Source organism: Phocoena sinus, chromosome 11 (assembly GCF_008692025.1).
Source record: "Phocoena sinus isolate mPhoSin1 chromosome 11, mPhoSin1.pri, whole genome shotgun sequence".
Lineage (NCBI taxonomy): Eukaryota > Metazoa > Chordata > Mammalia > Artiodactyla > Phocoenidae > Phocoena > Phocoena sinus.
The window spans coordinates 38,957,232-38,979,294 of NC_045773.1; the positions used below are offsets into that span (position 1 = coordinate 38,957,232).

General features: G+C 49.1%; 3 protein-coding genes and 1 non-coding gene across 18 annotated transcripts in view; all 4 read left to right on the forward strand.

The window, feature by feature from the left end:
- Positions 1–7,130, forward strand: part of RHOA (ras homolog family member A) — a 52,554-nt gene extending 45,424 nt beyond the window's left edge. For all 6 annotated transcript variants that reach the window (XM_032650234.1, XM_032650231.1, XM_032650230.1 and 3 more), the window contains 2 exons: positions 3,994–4,124; positions 5,875–7,130. In XM_032650234.1, the coding sequence (XP_032506125.1) occupies positions 3,994–4,124; positions 5,875–6,048 (305 nt within the window). In that variant the 3' untranslated portion in view covers positions 6,049–7,130. The remainder of the gene's footprint in view (positions 1–3,993; positions 4,125–5,874) is intronic.
- Positions 7,131–8,145: 1,015 nt separating this feature from the next.
- Positions 8,146–9,419, forward strand: GPX1 (glutathione peroxidase 1). The gene is made up of 2 exons (XM_032650228.1): positions 8,146–8,579; positions 8,856–9,419. The coding sequence occupies exons 1-2, from the start codon at positions 8,319–8,321 to the stop codon at positions 9,213–9,215; spliced, it is 621 nt and encodes a 206-aa protein (XP_032506119.1). The 5' UTR covers positions 8,146–8,318; the 3' UTR covers positions 9,216–9,419.
- A 3,250-nt stretch (positions 9,420–12,669) lies between these two features.
- TRNAG-UCC lies at positions 12,670–12,742 on the forward strand. Its single transcript has one exon. It is a non-coding gene; the product is annotated as a tRNA-Gly (tRNA).
- Positions 12,743–19,336: 6,594 nt separating this feature from the next.
- Positions 19,337–22,063, forward strand: part of USP4 (ubiquitin specific peptidase 4) — a 55,226-nt gene continuing 52,499 nt past the window's right edge. For 3 of the 10 annotated variants that reach the window (XM_032647738.1, XM_032647737.1, XM_032647739.1), the window contains exons 1-2: positions 19,385–19,543; positions 21,368–21,495. In XM_032647738.1, coding sequence (XP_032503629.1) covers positions 19,443–19,543; positions 21,368–21,495 — 229 coding nt within the window. In that variant the 5' untranslated portion in view covers positions 19,385–19,442. Of the gene's footprint in view, positions 19,544–21,367; positions 21,496–22,063 lie in introns of all 10 variants that reach the window. The other 7 variants (XM_032647742.1, XM_032647743.1, XM_032647744.1 and 4 more) reach the window with 4 other exon arrangements.

The following is a 22,063-nucleotide window of genomic DNA, read 5'->3' on the forward strand; positions in this document are numbered from 1 at the left end:
CATCACTGGCCAGAGTCCTAGAGCCTTGGGACTGTAGAGCCTGAGCCCTGAGTCCCTTTTCAGCCTAGGTCTCCCATGACTGCCATGTCTACCTTGTAGAGTAGTTGGGTTCCGAATACAAAGCTATTTTTTGTCTTTTTTTGGTTGGGGGTGGGGGGGCTGTGCTGCACAGCTTGCCCCGACCAGGGCATTGAACCTGCACCCTCAGCAGTGAAAGCGTGGAGTCCTAACCACTGGACCACCAGGGCATTCCTCAAAGCTATTTTTTGGACTAAGATTTGGGGAAGGTATTCTTTGGGTGTCCACACCTTTTATCAGTACTTGATATTGAGCCTGCTGCTTCCCAAAATCTAGACCGACTGATGACTTGGTGATTCCTGGTAATGTTTCTAAGCCCTATTTTAGCCGTTTTATAAAGTGTCTTAGCTAATAGAGACTTGAACCTGACATTCCACTAGCTTAGTTGGCCACATGTTTCAGAAGCTGCTTTCCTTCATAAAAAGAGGGAATGATGCTGACCTCACACTTTGCAAAACAAGGCAGCAAGGCCTGAAACAGAACGTGCTTTCGGTTTGTACTGAAGATGACGAAATGTCTTGCTTGGTGCTGCAGTGCTCTGTTTTTACAGGGCAGCATGTGGGCCAAGGAGATTATCATTAACACAGATGACTGTTGAGGACCTGCTGGCGGCCTGGGCTGTTGCTGGGGAGTTAGGGTTAGAATGAGCCTTTCTATGTCATGCTTGTACTCACTTTAATGACAGTACTGGGGGAGGTGCTCCGAGACTTTGAACCACTTGCTCAAGGTCATGCAGTCCAAGGAGCCAAGCTGAGATTGAGTCCCCTGTGCAACATCTCCCAGAACTGAGACAGAGTGGGTGCTCTCTGCCATTGTTTCACTTTGGTTCATTTTTAACAGTTGTGTTTTAGTTTTGGTTTTCAAATTAATCTGCCTTCCTTTGCGGGGACTGTTAGAAGCCCCTAGAGGCTGAGCTTTAGAGAGAAAATGGAGCCATGTGACACCTTCCCCTCAGACACACACATCATGGACTTTGCCTATAGGAATGAGGAGGATTGTGTGCCCTTTGCCGCCTCATGCAAGGTATAATCCTTTAGGAACAAAAGTGCCTTCAGAGCAAAAAAGTTACTCTTCTTCAGTCTCACATTTTTCTTTTACGACTGTGTCTGCTGGTCTCGAAGGAAGTCTTCAGCTTTTGACCTCTGTTTACTATGACTTGTTTCTTGCTATCCTCTCCCCCAGAGGGCAGGTTCTAGGGAGGAGAGCAGAGGTAGAAAGAAAAGAGGCAAAGAGAGATTGATCTCCCTCTCTGAAATACAAACATACCTAGAGAGACTGCTGGTCACTGCAGTAGTATGATAGGTAGGTAGCGCCCCTTTGCTGAGCTGACTAAATTAGCTTGGTTTTGCCAAGGGCCTTTTAAAAGTTCTCTTATCTTGGCTAGGGAGTAGGAGAGAAGTCCACTGGTAGTTTGCCCTAGTAAAATGTGTCTTGGGAACTCAAACGTCTGTATCAAGAAACTGAAAAGCTAATGTGAACTTAATGCTGGACTTTGTTTTTACCTGGTTGGATGTTAGACCATGGCACTGGGTCTAGGTGTAGGATAACAAGTTTGATCAGCAATCAGAATGTTGGTGTGCAGGTTTCAGCCCTGTTGCTGGCCACCCCTGTGACAGTAGTTTACTTTTTGGAACCTCTGCTGTCTCACTGGCAGTTGGTCTAGAGTCTAGATTCTAGTTGAGGCCTGGGGTCAACAAACTTATGTAGAAGGCCAAATAGTAAATATTTTAGGTTTTGTTGGCCATGTGTTCTCTGTTGGATCTCCTGAACTTTGCCACAACTACTCAACTCTGCTGTTGTAGCACAACAGAGCTTGGCTCTGTTCCAGTAAAACTTCACGTATAAAAGTAGACTCTGGGCAAAATTTCATTTGCTGACCCTTGATCCTAGATAAGGATTCCTTTTCTCTGGCTTTATGGAATTCCCAGTGGCCCCTAAAGCACCCCAGTGTAAATCCATGTAAAGTGATGTGTCCTGATATGATCAGATTACTTTGGAGGTGGGAGCAATCATAGGCGATTGCCATCACTGAATTAAAAAGTAAAAAATTATGTTTTAAAATCATTTATGAAAAGTGAAGATAAGACAGAGGCAATTCATTTCAGTTTACATGTCCTGAATTCCGGGGGGTGGGGGGGACTATTGGAGTAATAATTTTATATATTCAGCAAATAATTATTGAGTGCTTACTTATGGAACCTATATTCTAGATGAAGGGAGACAGAAGAGCAAAAACCACAGTAAATCTGATGAAATGTTGCAAATAACATTCATAGAGGTGGGTATGGAATAGGCCATGGTAGTATGCTGTTTTAGAAGATGACCATAGGGGCTTCCCTGGTGGCGCAGTGGTTGGGAGTCCGCCTGCCGATGCAGAGGACGCGGGTTCGTGCCCCGGTCTGGGAGGGTCCCACATGCCACGGAGCGGCTGGGCCCGTGAGCCATGGCCGCTGGGCCTGCACGTCGGGAGCCTGTGCTCCGCAACGGGAGAGGCCACGGCAGTGAGAGGCCCGCGTACCACAAAAAAAAAAAAAAAAAAAAAAAGAAGATGACCATAGGATGGTCAGCCACCTCACTGAAAAGGAAACCTCTGAGCAGAGACCTGAAGTAGGTGAGGGAGGCCAACACAGATAGCCAACAAAAGAGCTTCCCAGGCAGAAGGAAGGAGTCCATTGTAGCTGTAGCAGAGGGAGTGGAGCGAGGGTTGCAGAGCCATGTGGTTAATGGTGTGGACCTCTCCTTTCATCATGAGTGAGATGAGAGCTTTTGGATGGTTTGAACAAAGGAGTGATGTGATCTCACCTTCTCTTTAAAGTGATCACTGTTGCACCTGAACTGAAAACTGACCACAGGGTGCAGAGATAAGAGCAAGATTCAGTGCTGAGGCTGTTTGCCTTCACCGTTCGATATGCTGGCCCTTGTCTCTTGATTGCTCTGCACTTCTCTGGGAACCCCTTTGTTCTAGAATAAGGCTTTGAGTTTTAAGTTGTCACATTAGTGATTGACTCTAGCCGCTATAGCAAAGGAGGAAGGAAGCAGACAGATGTCTGTCTTGTGTGCTGAAGAGTGGAGTGTAGAATTATGAGTTTTCCTGACCTTGTTCATGTAGCTTCTGTACCTTCTAGCCAGAAGGCAGAGCATCTTTTATATTCCAACTCCTGCCTTTTGGTCTTGAAGTCAGATAGTGAACAGTTTACTCCTAAAATATAGTCTTATGATCAGTACCATTTAAATGATCATCATACTAAGTATTCTGTACACATTGACTCAAAATAACCTCATGTAAGGTATTACTGTTATCCCCATTTTATAGTGTCATCCCTGACACTGAGATGTTCAAGGTAGTGGGTGTGTGAGGTTGAACCCAGGCCACTTGTCCACTAAATTACTACAGTATTGGCAAGAAGCTACAGCTGGTTATTACTCATTTTCAAAAGCCACTCAAGCCATTTGAAATACCAGTAATCCAAGGGTAGGTCATGCTGAGGGCCCATGAGTAAGTGTAGAGAAAACATGTGAACCCTGAGCCAGCTATAGCCCCAGAATGGTGACTCCTTCTGTAAGCTGTGGTCAGAATCATCTGCCAGCAGTGACATGGATGGCTGGTGGGGAGCCTTCCTTCTTGGGGCAGGTGGCACCATTGTGGAGCCATCCTTTGCTCCTCCAGAGCCTTTACCTGGTGCCACCTCCAGAGGAGCTGAGTTCCTTGGTGGGACTGAGAAAAGCTGGTGATTCTGTGCTTAAGAGAAGGGGGGTTAGATTTTACCTTTTTCACGGTTTTGAAACTAGTGGAATTCCATTAAATGTCCGGCATATTTCTCAAGAAGTTTCTTTGCAATTTAACTAGGGTTTTTGGAGATTCTTCAAGATAGAATTATATGTATCCCCAAATTATGTGCATTTTGCTTCTTTCAGAAAACATCCCAGAAAAATGGACTCCAGAAGTCAAGCATTTCTGTCCCAACGTGCCCATCATCCTGGTTGGGAACAAGAAGGATCTTCGAAATGATGAGCACACAAGGCGGGAGCTAGCCAAGATGAAGCAGGTATGGTCTAGGGCAGGGCTCTGTCTTCCTGTAGCATTCTTAAACTCGGGGCCTGGGTTCGAGGTTCAGGGAACCCAGCAGAAACCCCCAAAGACCAGGCTGTTTCAGAGAAAGTACCAGAAGCCTCTCTCTGTCCATCCGGCCCTCACTGACTCGGGCCTGCATAGAGGGGGTCCCTAAAACTCCCTAGTCCTGTAAGATGGAACCTCTCTTGTGAGGTAGTGCTGTGCTCCAAAGATTGCCTGCCTGAGAAAGGACCATCACAGCAATAGTCAGTGCTTCAGATGCAAGAACTTTATCAGGCTCTTGATTTCCCTCTCCAGTTATTACTTTCGTATATGTGAGGCTAAAGATAAATTGGTGGGAACTGAAGAATCAGGAAATCCTGATGGCAGGGAGTCCAAACAGAGAGCCCTAATGCCTTTATAAAAGTGATGGGGGGCTTCCCCGGTGGCGCAGTGGTTGAGAGTCCGCCTGCTGATGCAGGGGACATGGGTTCGTGCCCCCGTCCGGGAGGATCCCACATGCCGCGGAGCAGCTGGTGCCGTGAGCCATGGCCGCTGAGCCTGCGCGTCCGCAGCCTGTGCTCTGCAACAGGAGAGGCCACAGCAGTGAGAGGCCGCGTGCCGCAAAAAAAATTAAAAAAAAAAAAAAAAAAAAAAAAAAAAGGTAAAAGTGATGGTGGGGCTTCCCTGGTGGCGCAGTGGTTGGGAGTCCACCTGCCTATTCACGGGACACGGGTTCATGCCCCGGTCTGGGAGGATCCCACATGCCACGGAGCGGCTGGGCCTGTGAGCCGTGGCCACTGGGCCCGTGCCTCCGGAGCCTGTGCTCCGCAACAGGAGAGGCCCACGTACCGCAAAAAAAAAAAAAAAAAAGCATAAAAATATTTTTAAAAAAGTGATGGTGGAGGTGACATCTTGGCTTCTGAGAAGCCAGGTGGCCCAATGATAGGACTTCCCCACTGCAGGAGGAGTGCCTTGAGGTGTTTTGCACGGGTTCTCCTGAGGTTTCACTGTCTGAATGTGAAGGTCAGGATCTGTTTCCTTCCCTGAGCATTCAGTCCTCTGTGAAGCTAACTACAAGAAGACCCAAGGGCTTACCCTGGATCAACAGCTTGAGTAATTTTGCCCCTGATTCCCTCAACCCTCTAGGGCTTCTCTGGCCTCTCCTTTTCTCTCTACTTCCCAGGGAAGAGCATGTTTGACAGGGATTTTTTATATATTGGAGGTGGGGGTCACCCCATATGAGTGTCATAAGACAGAACTCAAATCTGGGAGTTCGGCAGCTTTTTTTTTTTTTTTTTTTTTTTTTTTTATTTATTTTTGGCTGCATTAGGTCTTTGTTGCTGTGCGCGGGCTTTCTCTAGTTGTGGCAAGCGGGGGCTACTTTCATGGCGGTGTGTGGGCTTCTCATTGTGGTGGCTTCTCTTATTGCGGAGCACGGGCTCTAGGTGCGCAGGCTTCAGTAGTTGTGGCACACGGGCTTCAGTAGCTGTGGCTTGCGGGCTCTAGAGCGCAGGCTCAGTAGTTATGGCTCACAGGCTTAGTTGCTCCGCAGCACATGGGATCTTCTCAGACCAGGGCTCGAACCCGTGTCCCCTGCATTGGCAGGCGGATTCTTAACCGCTAAACCACCAGGGAAGCCCTCGGCAGCTTTTTAAAAGCAGTCTTTGAGATGAATTTGGATACACCTACTTACTATATGTATGTAACGCTGTTAACTAAAAGTGCTCTCTTCTCTTTGCTAGGAGCCAGTGAAACCGGAAGAAGGCAGAGATATGGCAAACAGGATTGGTGCTTTTGGGTACATGGAGTGTTCAGCAAAGACCAAAGATGGAGTGAGGGAGGTTTTTGAAATGGCCACGAGAGCGGCTCTGCAAGCCAGACGTGGGAAGAAAAAATCTGGGTGCCTTGTCTTGTGAAACCCTGCTGCAAGCACAGCCCTCATGCGGTTAATTTTGAAGTGCTGTTTATTAATCTTAGTGTATGATTACTGGCCTTTTTCATTTATCTATAATTTGCCTAAGATTACAAATCAGAAGTCATCTTGCTACCAGTATTTAGAAGCCAACCATGATTATTAATGATGTCCAACCCACCTGACCCACCAGGGTCCTTCTGACACTGCTCTAACAGCCCTCCTCTGCACTCCCACCTGACACTAGGCGCTAATTCAAGGAATTTCCTAACTTCTTGCTTCTTTCTAGAAAGAGAAACAGTTGGTAACTTTTGTGAATTAGGCTGTAACTACTTTATAACTAACATGTCCTGCCTATCTTTCAGCTGCAAGGTACTCTGGTGAGTCACCACTTCAGAGCTTTACTCATTTTAACAGATTTCATTGGCATAGCTCTGGGTGGCAATCCAGTTTTTTGAAAATGTGCTCAGCCAGAAAGGCCCAAGTCCACGCAGCTGTGGCAAAGTTACAGTTCTGTGGTTTCATGTTAGTTACCTTATAGTTACTGTGTAATTAGTGCCGCTTAATGTATGTTACCAAAAATAAATATATCTACCCCAGACTAGATGTAGTATTTTTTGTATAATTGGATTTCCTAATACTGATATTTGTCATCCTCACAGAAAGTGTATTGGTTTTTTTAAAAAAAAAGAAAGTGTATTTGAAAATAAAGTCAGATGGAAAATTCATTTTTTAAATTCCTGTTTTGTCACTTTCTCTGATAAAAGATGGCCATGTCTCCCCTTTTCGGCCCCACATATTCCAGTACCCCCTTCCCCAGAGCTGGGCTAAGTAAATAGGAATTTGGTTTTATGCCTGAGGCACTTAGATAATTCAGAAGGTGGCATAACCTGTCTCACCTGGACTGCAGGATCTGGCTCTAGTTCACAGTGCTCTTTCTTCTCACTGTATCCAGGTTCCCTCCCAGAGGAGCCACCAGTTCTCTTGGGTGGCCCACGGTTTCTCTGTCCTCTCCAGCTGACTAAACTTTTTTTCTGTACCAGTTAATTTTTCCAACTACTAATAGAATAAAGGCAGTTTTCTAAACTTCCTGTATCCTGGTGTTTGTGTTGGCTCTCTCCAGGGCTGGGAATGGAGGATGAATTCTGCCTAGCTCACCTTGGAAGGTTCCTTCAGGGGGCAAAGTACCGGCTTGCCCACCCCCACCCCAAAGCTGGCACTAACCTGGCTTCTCCCAAAGAGGTGGAAGTGATTATCTTATGTCACATTCAAGTTCAGAGTAGGGTGGGGTAGGGAATGCAGCCGACTGAGGGGTACTCCAAGCAGTCGTTCTTATGGACAAATCTTAGTGTGATATTTTCCTCTTCTTACTACCTGTCCATTTTCAGTGTCTTTTACTTCCTTGCCTGAGCTCCAGATGAAGCTGAGGATGGTCTGAAATCGACTGAGTCCCCTGGGCCCTGCATGCTTTTGGGCTCCCCTCCAGGGGTCTGGAGCAGGGCCTGAGTAGTGACCCCAGAAAACCTGTGTAAGGGTAGTGCCACACTGGGGGTGTAAAAGTAGGAGGGAAACCAGAGGCCAGGAGGAGAACACAGTCTAGGGCAGCCCCAGAATGCAAGGAAATGGGTTAGAAACTGCTGGCTTTTGGAGTCCAGCCCTGGCTGCCCGCCCCCTTTCTCCCCAGCATTGCCCACCCTCCTCCAACTTAACCTTCCTAGAACCAGGAAGTGTCAACACAGAGGACTTTCCTTGGCAGCTGCTGCTAACTGCACCATCATCATAAGTCATAACTCCCTCTGCGCCTGACAATAGGGCACTTTCTCGGGGAGTAGGAATATGGCATAGGCTGGGAGGGCTGTGTGGCCACAGGCAGCGAAAGATGTTGCTGGCGAGTCTCCCCGTGCCAGGCCCCAATCCCTGAAGAACCATTAAGAATCCGGAGCCCTCTTCGGCCTGGGCTCTGGGCTGGATAATCCGGGCGACTGCCACAGTGCCGGCGCTGCGCTCCCTGGGCGGGACCAAACGCGTCCGCGCCTCGGCACGGTCTGGGCGGTGTCCGCATCCGGCCCGACCGCACCCTCCAGCTTCGCAGGACCGCAGTCGTAGGACAGAGGCCGGATGAGGCGGGACCGAGCGGGGGAGGGGTGTAGGAGCGGCCGGAAAAGTGCCCGAGTCACATGACCTCGGTCGCCCGCCTGTTAAAAGGAGGTGCTTCCCGGCCCCCCGTGTTCGTCTAGTCCGCGGCTCTGCCCTGTCTTTTTGGGCACCCACGCCATGTGTGCCGCTCAGCGCTCGGCGGCCGCCCTGGCTGCAGCGGCCCCGCGCTCGGTGTACGCCTTCTCTGCGCGTCCGCTGGCCGGCGGGGAGCCCGTGAACTTGGGGTCCCTTCGGGGCAAGGTGCTGCTCATTGAGAATGTGGCGTCGCTCTGAGGCACAACTGTCCGGGACTACACCCAGATGAATGACCTGCAGCGGCGCCTCGGGCCCCGGGGCCTGGTCGTGCTCGGCTTCCCGTGCAACCAGTTTGGGCATCAGGTGCGCCTGGCCGAGCGGAGTGGGGGTGGGCGTGCGACCGCGGTTAGGAACGCCGGCGGACGACCCGCCGGGCCCAGCACCCGCGCGCCCTGGGGGCGGAGAGGCGGGCCACCGGCTCACTTCCCTCCGGCGCTCGTCCCGGCTGGGGTTGAGGTCCACCCTGGGGTTGTGCAAGAAAGGCCAGAGTCTAGTGACTCATGGAGAAACAATGTTTGCAGTTAGAAGGCTTCGCTTCCCCTCGCAGCCCCGGGTCCTAGCTGCTCTCCTCTCCCGCAGGAAAATGCCAAGAACGAGGAGATCCTGAATTGCCTCAAGTACGTACGACCAGGCGGCGGGTTCGAGCCCAACTTCATGCTCTTCGAGAAGTGCGAGGTGAATGGCGAGAAGGCACATCCGCTCTTCACCTTCCTTCGGGAGGCTCTGCCCACGCCTAGTGACGACGCCACTGCCCTCATGACAGACCCCAAGTTCATCACCTGGTCTCCGGTGTGCCGCAACGACGTTGCCTGGAACTTCGAGAAGTTCCTGGTGGGCCCAGACGGTGTGCCCGTACGCAGGTACAGCCGCCGCTTTCTGACCATCGACATCGAGCCTGACATCGAAGCTCTGCTGTCTCAGGGGCCCAGCTGTGCCTAGGGTGCCCCTCCTACCCCTGCTCCTTGGCAGTCACAGCGTTGCCCTCTGGGGATTTTATCCATGAAGGTGTTTCCTCTAAACCTGCATGGAGGAACGCCAGATGTCCAGGAAAATCCCGCGAGATGGGCACTGGTCCTGTCCATCCCAGCCTCCCCTTTCCCAGACCACAGCTTTCTCATTAATAAAGTGCTGAGTGTGAGCAGAGCTGTGTGTATGTCCTGTATCATTGTCAGATGGGCACACCTTTCCTACTAACCTCATTGTCATAGGGCTGGGAGCTTAAGCCCCCACTCCTTGGCTGGCATTACCTAGCCAAGCCTGAACATCCCAAAATTTTGTCTGCTGTAGAATTCACTCTTTCCTATGTGGGAATCCTAGCTCCTGTCTCAGCATTTCTCCCTCTGCCAGGACATGCAGCAGGGCCATCCTGAGGCCCTGTTACAAGAGAAAGTCTTTATTTCAAAAAGAGGAAGAAATTTCAAAGGCTGACTGCCTATCCTCAGTAGTTAGGCCTCTCCTTTCTGAGTATTTGCTCTGCTCAAAATGACCTTCACAAAAAATAACACCATGGGCTCCCACTTACGTTTAGAGTCCGTGGCTTTGTAACTGCAGAAGCAGCCCAAACTGGCCCTGCTCTGTTGATAACAAGATACTGAGTTGTTCTTCAGAGATAGCAGAACAAAACCGCAAGTCATGCAGCAGAGGAGAAATTTTGAATTCTAATAATGCCTGGAACCAAGGTTTTCCACCTCCACCCCTCCCCCCCCCCACAGAACCAAAAGAACCCAGACGTGACCAGAACCTGAATGCTGGAACCCTTTCAGAAGTGAAAGATCCATTGTCCAGGAAGACCCAGTGCTGAAGTTCCCTTTACCATACCTTACCATAAATGGCCAAGTTCCAAAGCCCTCCAGTCAAAACCTGCCCCACCAGTGCTTCCACATATGAATCCATCCTCCCCTAACTCAAAAAAGTTTGACCAAACCCCAGATTAGGGAGATAAATTTGAGAGCCTTGCCTCCTGTCTCCTTGCCGGTCAACCTCACAATAAAGCTCTTTGCTCAAAAGTGGGTGCCATAGTATTGGCTTCTATGTGTGTTGGGCAGCAAGTCCTTACTTGGTAACAGCCTCCTCAAGTGTTAGGGCCATACAAGCCCACTTTACACAGTTGGCAGCTTATGCAACATAACTCTTTCCCCATTACTCTGCTAGATCTTCTTTGCATAGCGCTATCCAGTGCTTCTATCTGCTCTGATGCTGCGCTTACTGGCTGCTGCCTCTCAGGTACTCAGAAGAGTATACAACTGGTTGTTCTGACCATGCCTTGCAGTTGCAATTGCATGGTCAGGCTTAGGATAGGCGTGGATCTTGGAGGCCAGCACTGCTTCTCAGGTATGGCTCAGGTCCAACTTCTCCATCTTTTGTTCCTGTTGTCAGTAATCTCTTGAGACAGACCTAGAGGCACTTCCTATCACAATACAAGGGACTCTGCAGGGCTTGTATGCAATGAAGCTTCTGTTGGGACAGACAAGCACCCAGATATGTGTTATCAGTCCAGAACAAGGTCCAGAGGTTTTGGGGTCCCAATGTTTATGCTCAAATTGGTGGCTCAAGTCCCTTCTGTGTCTTAACCAACTCTCAAGAACTTTTCTACTAACCCTAAGCAGACATCTTTGCTGCTGCCCTCCCCCTCTGCCTGCCCTTAGGTCATTAAGGGCTATATTTGTTCTGGCTCCCTCTCTCTCCATCATCAAAACAGGCCCACCTCCCTCTGGCTGTAAGGCCTCTCCACCTCACTTTTGAGTCCCCTCTGAGGTAACAAGACAGAGCTCTGTTCCCCATTGAGACCCCACTCTATCTGTGCTCCTCTCAGAACCAAAAGTCTTGATTACATCTGTGAGTGACTGGTCTGCTTCCCCAAAGGGTGAAAGTCTGGGAGGTGGAAAGGGGCTGGTCATCTCCTCAGGGTCCATAGGGCCTGGTGTATAGCATGAATCAGCCAGTGTTTGTCAATTAATATAAAGAGAATAACTTTCCACTCAAAACAGGGTCAGGGGGACTTCCCTGGTGGCACAGTGGTTAAGAATCCGCCTGTCAAGGCAGGGGACGCAGGTTCGATCCTTGGTCTGGGAAGATCCCACATGCCATGGAGCAACTAGGCCCGTGTGCCACAACTACTGAGCCCGCATGCTGCAACTACTGAGCCCACACACTGCAACTACTGAAGCCTGCACAACTAGACCCTGTGCTCTGCAACAGAAGCCACCGCAATGAGAAGCCCACGCACCACAATGAAGAGTAGCCCCCATTCTCCGCAACTAGAGAAAGCCTGCGTGCAACAATGAAAACCCAAGACAGCCAAAAGTAAAAAAAATAATAAAATTTAAAACAAACAAAAAAACAGGGTCAGGGATTTTTTTTTTCTTTTTCTTTTTTTTTTTTTTGCAGTACGCGGGCCTCTCCCTGCCATGGCCTCTCCCGTTGCAGAGCACAGGCTCCGGACGTGCAGACTCAGCGGCCATGGCTCACGGGCCCAGCCGTTCCGTGGCATGCGGGATCCTCCCGGACCGGGGCACGAACCCATGTTCCCTGCATCGGCAGGCGGACTCTCAACCACTGTGCAACCAGGGAAGCCCCAGGGATTTTTGAGGATTATTTGTAGACTCCAAATCTGACTGCTGGAATGGAAACTAACAACCTGTTCACCTGGGTATATCTGGGTATACCTAGGCCATCTTTGACCTCCTTAAACCCCACATCTCTTCTCTAAAAGCCCTTTGCTCCTTTATTGCAACACTCATCATTCAGCCCTGTGCCATATACTCTGCTGGGTGCCAGGATACAGTCCTCAGGAAAGCAGAAAGACTCTATAATTACTAAATGCATATTTAGTTCTATGAGAGTAGTATGGGGTACTTTGAGAATAAATTAGAGGGCCTGGCCCAGTGGGGAGGATCACGTTTTTGTCTCTTGGAGGGAGTGACAGTGAAGCTGAAGAGAGGTTAAGGAGCAGTTAGCTGAGGAACAAGCTGGTGGAAGGTGGACAGGCAGGGAGTTCAGTGTGTGAAGGTCTGAGGTGGAAAGGTGGCATCACTGGCAATCAGGTAATACAAGGAGGAGCAGGTGTGGGGAGAAGAAAAGTGTTTAGATTCAGATTTGGCGCATGAGACATCCAGATGGAGATATCTGGAGCAGGTGCTTACAAGAGGCTCAGAAAAGGAATTTGGGTTGGAGACAAAGGTCTAGTCAAGGGGTCAGTAAGTAGCCATTGGAGAGGATACGGTCTCACCTGGGGAGAGTGACAAGAAGAAGATCAGGTGGCCTAAACTTGAGGCCTATGAATTCACAGTGTTTCTGGGTCAGATGGCAGAGAGGCACAGCTGGAACAGTGATGGATGGAGTCAAAGAGCTGAGGGAAGGGACATTTCATAAAGAATTGTTAGCTGGGGGGACTTCCCTGGTGGTCCAGTGGTTAGGATTCTGCACTTCCACTGCAGAGGGCACAGGTTCAATCCCTGGTCAGGGAACTAAGATCCCGCATGCCTCACAGCATGGCCAAAATAAAAAAAATAAAAAGAATAGTTAGCTGGGATGAGTGCTTGTGAACTGAGGGGTCCTCAGCAAGTGCAGTCCTGGGGGGAGCTAGAGCTGTAACCAGCCAGCCAGTGCCCGAGATCTACCAGGTCCTATTCTGGGAGCTAATACACAGTGCCCAAAAATCACCTGGGTGCTTGTTAAAAGCTATGTCCACGGCCCCCCTCCAGAGATGCTGATGTGGATAGCCTGGGGATTTAGGGTCCTATTCAATGTCCTACAGCTGAACCCATGAGGAGAGACTTCCTGCTCCAACTCTTCCCCTTTCCTGTAAAGGGTCAGTGTGGCCCGGGCCACACTCTGGTTAGGCTCTGGGATGGGAATCCAGGGCTTTCCAAACTGACTCCAATTTCTTCCCCTCTGGGTACCTGGTGACTCACCCCTCCTTGCCCACTTTTTTTTTTTTTTTCTTCTTCAGTTTATGCCTTAGGCTGCAAGAGAAAGGAAATTCTGAGATCCCCATTGTGGCTGACACTGGCTGGTGAATACTCCTCCTCAGACTTGAATCTGCATGCCTCCTTTAACTGTCCTTTTCAACTCTCTCTTTTTCTGGGAACACTCAGACTAAAGCCAGTTAACACTTCATCTTCCTCCCCAAGATACTGGACATCTTCCCCCAAAACACACACACATTCTTTCTCACTCAACCATGCAACTGCTACTGGCTCTGACCTGCACCCCCTCCACCCCACTGTGAATCAGCAGCTGAAATTAACAAGTAAAAGTGAAGGAATCCCAGTGAACCTGCCTGAGGTCCTGGCCTTTGGTAGCAGTGCCTCTGGGACACTGCCTGATCTGGGAGCAGGCAGCAGCATTTAGGCTGCAGGTCTTCTGAGAAGAGGATGGGTCGTGCTGTTACCCAGTAGGTTCAGAAGCCACTATTTTAGCAGTTCTTCCAGAAATGCTGGTTTAAAATTTTTTTTTAAACATTAAATCTGATAAAATATGTATATTAAATCACAATGTACACACTAAAATTTATTTGTCAACTATACCTCAACAAAGCTGAAAAAGAATCTGATAAAATTCATTTGGTCAGGCACTTATTGCACAATTAGTTCTTTATCACATGACTTCCTCATTCTGTCTCGATGTAGTTCCACAAACAACATTTAAAATAAGCTTATTTTCAGTGAGGCATTCCTGGCCTGATCAGCCTTTTCTCATAAGTTTTAACTTTGGGGTAATATTGAGTAAAAAATACTTGCTAAAGCTTTCCACAACAGAAATAAATCCATCCACAGCATGGATTTATTTTTTTAATTTTTTTTCTGTACTCGGGCCTCTCACTGTTGTGGCCTCTCCCGTTGCGGAGCACAGGCTCCAGACGCGCAGGCTCAGCGGCCATGGCTCACGGGCCCAGCCGCTCCGCGGCATGTGGGATCTTCCCGGACCGGGGCACAAACCCGTGTACCCCTGCATCGGCAGGCGGACTCTCAACTACTGTGTCACCAGGGAAGCCCCACAGCATGGATTTTTAAAGAATGGGCAGGGATCCCTGTCAGAGTACTCTGAATTTGGCAGGTTTTTGTTATTACAATCACCAAATAGGCTAGATAAGCATGCTTTCATAGAGGTGTGACACACCTGGGCTGGCACTAAAATAAAGCCCAGCTGGAGATGGTCAATAAGTTACTGGGCATCAGGCACTGCTGGATTGGGAAGCAGGAGCTCAGATGAGAGAAGTTCTTGCCCAAGGAGTGAGGGCTCATGGGCACTGGCCCTGTGGGTAACAGAGAAGCCAACTTGAGATCTGACATCCTTCAGCTTTGACCTACCCAAGAACTCAAATCCAGACTTGTCACGTGAAAAAACAAAAATAAAATCACTAACTAGGTGGGCCACTTGCTGGTGGGTATTCTGTTAGTTGCATCCAGAAGCATTGAAACTGACAGGACATGACAGTGATGTGCTGGGCAGAGGCCCAGTAGCCCTTCTATCATTCATCCTGCAGACAGAAACCCCACTCCCAGCACCCCTCCCAGGTTCAGTGTAGCCGTGGCCAGCAAGGCCAAGGTAGGAGACCATAGAACAGGCTCACTTAATCCAAATGCCCAGAGTTGGGGCAGTATCCAGGGGCAGGGGCAGCCCACCTTGGGTGGTCCTACGGTCCTGCAGGCTACCTGACTCCACAGGGAGGCGAGTGGAGGGAATCTGAGCCTCCCTGCAGAAGAAGCACCTATTACCCCAGCCTCCTCTGTCCCCAGCACGTGGCTATACCTGTGTACATGTGTGTGAATCTAAAGAAGCCCTGGTCCCCTCAGGATTCCTTGGCAGACTCATCATGCATCCTCAAAGGTCAGGGGGGATGTTAAGCATACTGTTTTGGTTTTTTTTGGGGGCCTCACCGCTGCGCAGCATGTGGGATCTTAGTTCCCCGACTAGGGATCGAACCCGCACCCCCTGCACTGGAAGTGCAGAGTCTTAACTACTGGACCACCAGGGAAATCCCTTCCTTTTTTTTTGTCTTTAATTTTTTTTCATCTTTTTTTTTTATCTTTAATGTTAAGCATACCTCTGCTTCCTACACCAGTTGCTTATGTTTCCTTCCTAGCAAAGTGTCTACAGCATCACCCTCCATGTTCCTCTAGCACTTTTATCACACAACACACTATAATTACATGTGAAAACATCTTCCCCAACCTCACTGGCTGGGAACCCCTGGACGGTAGGGACTGTGAGGACATAACAGATTATCAGTCAAATGAAAAAAATGACTACTCTCTGGATAATTCTTTCATTCATTCACCCAAGAAATGCTTATGGAGAATTTGCTCTGTGCAAAGGGAAAATGACACATACAATTAATATCTAAATGCTTATTTAAGGTTAAGACATTGATGGTAACAGAATTAGAGCAGGAAGAGGAGACATGACCACACATGGGCCCAGGACACAACACCTTCCCCACCCAATCAGGGCTAGCTACCGACAGTGGCATAACCAGAATGGAATATCCAACTTGGGAAAAATGATCCCACGTCCTTTCTGTAGGATTCATTCAGTTTTTTGCCTCTGTCACCTTCCCCAGTAACCCAACGCTTATGTAACAGAGGTGAAAGTGTCACTGATAAGACATTTAATTCTTCTAAAATGTACCTCTAGAGCCTTTCACTTTTTCACAGTCCCCTGGGCAAGGTAAGGAAGCACAGGCAAGAAGGAAAAAAAAGTATTTCTCTCCTGATGCCACCTCTAATCAAAAGGTGCCCAAGGGACTTCCCTGGTGGTGCAGTGGTTAAGAATCCCCGTGCCAATGCAGGGGACACGGGTTCGATCCCTGGTCTGGGAAGATCCCACATGCCGCGGAGCAACTAAGCCTGAGGGCCAAAACTACTGAGCCCGCATGCCACAACTACTGAAGCCCGCACTCTCTAGGGTCCGCGTGCCACAACTACTGAGCCCACGTGCTGCAACTACTGAAGCCCATGCGCCTAGTGCCCATGCTCTGCAATGAGAAGCCACTGCAGTGAGAAGCCCACGCCCCGCAACGAAGAGTAGCCCCCGCTCACCGCAACTAGAGAAAGCCCACACGCAGCAACAAAGACCCAATGCAGCCGAAAAAAAAAGAAAAAAAAGGTGCCCAGTATTTGTGAATACAGCCACACATGCTCTGTGATTGCCGGCCAAGTGTGGACCAAGGGTGACTGGGGAGGGCCAACTCCAGGTAGGTTTAGAGCAAGCCATAGTACCAGCCAAGGCAAGAACTTTATGATTTGGAACCAAATAAAACTTAAAGTTCACACACCCAGACATTACAAACCCTCAATTAGATAGATCATCACAGTCCAAGATCGTAGTCTGTAACCAATCAGCCAGACCTGTCGCCTCCAGCTCTCTTCCTGCTTTCCTTCCTGTTGTTGTGCTCCAAGCTCCCTTGGTAACAGGTGAGTTGTTCAGTTCTGGGGTTTGGTTGCGGGGCCAAGAGAGGGGCCTACTAGGCCCATACCTCTCCCTAGGGGAAATGGCCCAACAGAGGACACAGTCCTGGGGCCAGGATGTCTCCTGAGTTGAATCACTCAACTCCTTTCCTCCCAAATCCGCGGGTCACTCTCACAACACCAGGAACACACAGGCAGATGTTCATTGTTTCTAGTTCTCAGTTTTTAACATATAATCAAACTCACTAAGTTTTAAAACTGGAAATAATGGTGATCTGATTATGAAGTTTCACATTATTCCTTGCATTTTAACTACTGGCACTTGATAATTTTAATATAAATTTTTAGGGACTACCCATAATTAGTGTACTATTTTTACAGCTATTTAATAGCACTGAAGAGATCCAGGCTTAAAAAGATTTTCCAAAGTTTTCATTTTTATAATTAGGTTTTGTCCCTCTTTCTAGTGGTGCTGACAACCCGTCCTACTTCCTTAAGACTCTGACCCATGCCATATATGGTATAGGAGAAACTGCTAAAAAAAGAAGCAAGCAGACATTGTAATGTAGGTTCTGAAGTCATGTCAGTAACCCAACTTTCTTCTTCTATAAATAGGACTAAAGGCAGTGTTTCTCATTTGATAACATTTTTAACAATTTCAAAGAACTTTCACAGGAGGGCACTTGGGGTGTCAGGGTTGGCTTCCCAGATGTAGAATTATCACGTGATGGTAACTCTTACCTGCAGGGGATTAACTGCTATGTGGTTATTCAGGCAGTTTTAATTCCAAATTACTTTCCCCTGCTATCTACCCAACGGCCAAAAGGCCTCTGTTACCAGATGGTGTGTGATAGATGTCCTAGTAGTGCAAATTAATTTCAATTAGCCAAAACCCAACATAAAAATAGTAAATCTGTTCAAATGACCTACCACAGCTTCACCAGGCCAGCTCTTTCTTCCACCCCCAACACTGAACATGGCTCATCTGTTTCTCCTCTCCTCCCTCATAGGCACCTTTCCAAAGGTTCCTAGTAGGTCTCTGGGCTGCACCACTGTAGGCATAAAGCACCCTCAGCTATTTCTCTCTGCTCTTCAACCTCCTACAATATCTGTGCGCCATTTAAGGCAGGACATATGGTCCCTCCGGCCTCCCTTCTAGCTTTAGCTCTCAGGTCCTTTCAGTCTGTGCCCAGCTCAACTGGCCTAATCTTCACTCTTTAATTCTTCCTTGCTTGCTCCAGAAATTCTCTTTGACCCCTCTAGTCTCCTCTCCTTTAATATGCACCGTCATTTCTATGCTCTCTTCAAGATCACACTCGGGACTTCCCTGGTGGCACAGTGGTTAAGAATCAGCCTGCCAATGCAGGGTACATGGGTTCGAGCCCTGGTCCGGGAAGATCCCACATGCCGCAGAGGAACTAAGTCCGTGGGCCACAACTACTGAGCCTACGTGCCACAAATACTGAAGCTCACGTGGCTAGAGCCTGTGCTCTGCAACAAGAGAAGCCACCGCAATGAGAAGCCCGTGCACCTCAACGAAGAGTAGCCCCCGCTCTCCGCAACTAGAGAATGCCTGCACACAGCAATGAAGACCCAACGTAGACCAAAAAAAAAAAAAAAAAAAAGAAATCACACTCAAAAGATACTTAAGTCAAAGTCTCCCTTTCACAGCTCTGGGTCTAGTCTTTGGTTCATAGCCTGTAACGGTGCTTATCACGCACTTCTTGGCGCTGGGGCTATTTGTGGAAGATCCCCTCTCCTCTATTAGATCATATCAAGGCAGGTACTGGGTCTTATTTTTCTCTGAGGACGGGAAATGGTAGACTCACCTAAGCCAGCTGCCTGGTCTCCTCCTTGCTCTGGGTGTACTTCCCCCTCCAGGAGGAGGGCTGTGTTTTTTGTATGCAAGGTCGAGTGGGAAACATACGGTGTTGAGGACACTGTACCTTGCTGTAGCAACAAATCAGCAGCCTGGACATCTAATGGGGAGAATACACCTAGTCCTCTCCTCCCACCCCCGTTGCTATCGCCCCTCTGTGGCTGCCTGCCTCCCTGACAAAGTAAGCAGCTAGCTCAGTGGAGGGCTTGCGGAATTCAGCCTGGGCCAAGTGATTCTGGCGTCCAGACGGACAGTATTGCTAATGACTAGGCCACACCGTCGAGTCCCGGTCCCAAAGCGCTGGTGCACCTGGCACTCTCCAAAATCCCTGTAGGGTCTCCCGTACAGGGACCTGGAGCCCACGTTGGGCAGCTAAAGACTTGCCTAAGGTCTCTGCTTAAAGTGGACTGGCCGGAGTGAAAACAAGAAAATCTAGTTCCAGGGCTTCTCGCACCTGGCGCTGCGTTTATTTAAGACCAGGATAACACCGCAGGCCGGAAGGGGGTGCCGGAAGGGTCGTGGGGCCTGCGGTCTGACTCGTTGAGATCACCGGGTTGGACAGGGAAAGGGGTGCCGGACGGCCACCAGGCGGCGAGACCTGCCAGGCGGAGGAAGCGCCGACTTCATCTACGCACCGCCTCCCTTCCGGCCCCCCTCCCAGCTCCACCGCGCACTGGCGGGAGAGGGGCGGCGCGTCGTGGGTGTTGGAAAGGCAGACGCTGGCAGGCGCTGCGGGCCGCGGCGAAGGGAGGGGCTTGGGCGCGCGCACATGCGCGTGTGCGTGCGTGCGTGCGTGCGTGCGTGCGTGGGCGCGGACCACAGCACGCTGTGCGCGAGGCGGATGTCCGGGCCGGTAGGGCCGGAGACACGGACGAGATGGCGGAAGGCGGGGGCTGTTGTGAGCGACCGGATGCGGAGACCCAGAAATCCGAGCTCGGGGCCTTAATGAGGACCACGCTCCAACGAGGGGCGCAGTGGTGAGCGCTGGGCCCGCCTTTCCGCCCCACAGGGCCAGGGGCCGGCGCTCGGACGCTCAGGTCCGGCCCCTCTTTCCCGGCTTGGGCAGGGGCCAGGCGGGGGCGATGTTAGTGACCCTGAGAGAGTGGCTTGAACCCCGCCCCTCCCTCTAGGGGAGGGAGCCCTAGATTACCTCTGGGAAAGCGTGGGTGGAGCTGAGGGTCGTCCCGGTCCATTCGGAGCCCCACGGGGCGGATCCGGCGGAAGCTAGGGCTACGGGATGGACCGAAGCGGAACGCTCACGGGGACCTTCAGGTTGAGGAGAGGTCTTTACCTTTGAGGACTCGCTTTGTGACTTTGGGCGAAGGCGTCCACACCTCACAGACCCTGATTCCTTACTATTAAAACCAGGGTAGTGATATTTGGCGCCTCTGCCTTCAGTTGGTTGAGGCGTAGATCCGAAGTAGATACTTGTAAACTGCCGAACAGACGTCAAGGTCAGAGGCTGAACAAATGTCTGAGAGCCCCAGGTTATTTTGGTAGCAGATGTCAAAAATAATTGTGGCGGCAGCATTTCAGAGTGGGAGAGGCAGGTAGCCTAGAGGCTAACTAAAAAGAGGATTAAAAGACCAGGATTTAGAAGAGCAAGTCTGAGTCAGGAAGTTTTTCCTAATAAATTGTCTAGTAGAAGGGACAGGACTTACACTAGTGAAGAGATTCCTGGGTGGTATTATTGTGTGGGAGCAGAAAACTGGGGCTTGTCTTTGCATTGAATATGATTGATCAACCCTCTTTAGGAAACTATGGTAGTGGTCATAATGCCCCTTATAGTGACAGAGGAATTGAGCAGGAAAGAGAAGCATTGAGATTAGGAAGAATTCAGTCTTTACAGTGTTCTTGAGCTAGCCAGGCTGTGAAAGAGGCAGGGCAGGCAGAAGTACTTTTAGATGATATCCTGAGTAGTGGTGGCACATGAAAAATACTCAGCAGAAGCAGAGAAGTTTCACATAGACTAAAATCACACACTAAAAGTGTTTGGAGGGGAAAGAGCATTTTAGAGATTTGGATATACTTATGGATCCTTGTGGCCTTGGGGAAGCTGCCTGATCTCTGAAGTGTGTTGGTTGTAAAATTTGAAGGACTCACCAATATAATTGTTGTGCTTTGTTCCCCTACAGAGGTTTTCCCCTCCTGTCTTAATTTTAAAACAGCATGGTGATACTTCTAAAATATAACCAGATCAACTTAATGCTTTTTTGACAAGATAAGCACACCAAGACAATATTATATGTATGTATGTACGTGTATATATGTGTACATGTATGTGTGTGTGTATGTATACACACACATATATGTACACACGCAAACACATTTTTTGATACCTTGTTTGGTCCTCAGAGGAAAACGGAAGTGTGTGATGTTATTACCTCATTTTTAGAAAGAAAATTGTTTTACTGCTCTTCATATCAAGCAAAGCAATGTATCCAAACTGTCTGCCTGGACAAGGACCTCTACAAAGATCATTATGAAATTAATGACATGGTCATTAGCAAACAAGGTTTTCCCCATAGAAAGAATTTATTTAAACAAGCATTTTGAAGCCAGTCATTCCCTTCCTTTCATTTATGGATTCTTTCAACAATCATTTCACTTAATGGATGTCTGCCTTGGGCCAGGCTCACTGTGCCATGCAGGGCCTGGTCCTGCTCCTGCTCTTCAAAGTGTGTTTTTCAGTGGGGGTTGCTTGCTCCCCAAGTGGAAGGACCATAAAAAAATTGAGGGAGCAGCTGCAGGAACTTACAAGCTCAGCTTGTCTGGTATGGTAAATTTTTGTCTTTCTCTAGGTATCTTATTGACAGCCGGTGGTTCAAGCAGTGGAAGAAGTATGTGGGCTTCGACAGCTGGGATATGTACAGTGTGGGTGAACATAATCTGTTTCCTGGCCCGATAGATAACTCCGGACTCTTTTCAGGTGCAGTATCCTGTTGCTAATCTAACTGAAATGTCCACCTGGGTAGTGGCCTGAGGTCATGTTTATCTGTAACATGGATATCTTGAACCTGACTTTGCTACTGTGAGGGGATAGAAACAAGTGTCCTTGACTTGTGTCTATAGCAGAAGTCTATGCAGACCCTCATGGAGAAGTTAAGCTGCTTTTTTTCCCTAAATTAACTGCTCTTGGTAAGAGTGTGCTTCTAGCATTTTAAATTTCTGTCTGCCTGTCTCTTTCTCTTTTTTTCAAATTAGTTCTGCTAGAGATTTCAGATTTTAGATTAGTGTATTCAATGGAAAGAAATAGGATATCTTTTTTTTTTTTTTTTGCGGTACGCGGGCCTCTCACTGTTATGGCCTCTCCTGTTGCGGAGCACAGGCTCTGGACCCGCAGGCTCAGCGGCCATGGCTCACGGGCCCAGCCGCTCTGCGGCATGTGGGATCTTCCCGGACCGGGGCACGAACCCATGTCCCCTGCATCGGCAGGCGGACTCTCAACCACTGCACCACCAGGGAAGCCCTAGGATATCATTTTGAAATGGCATCTG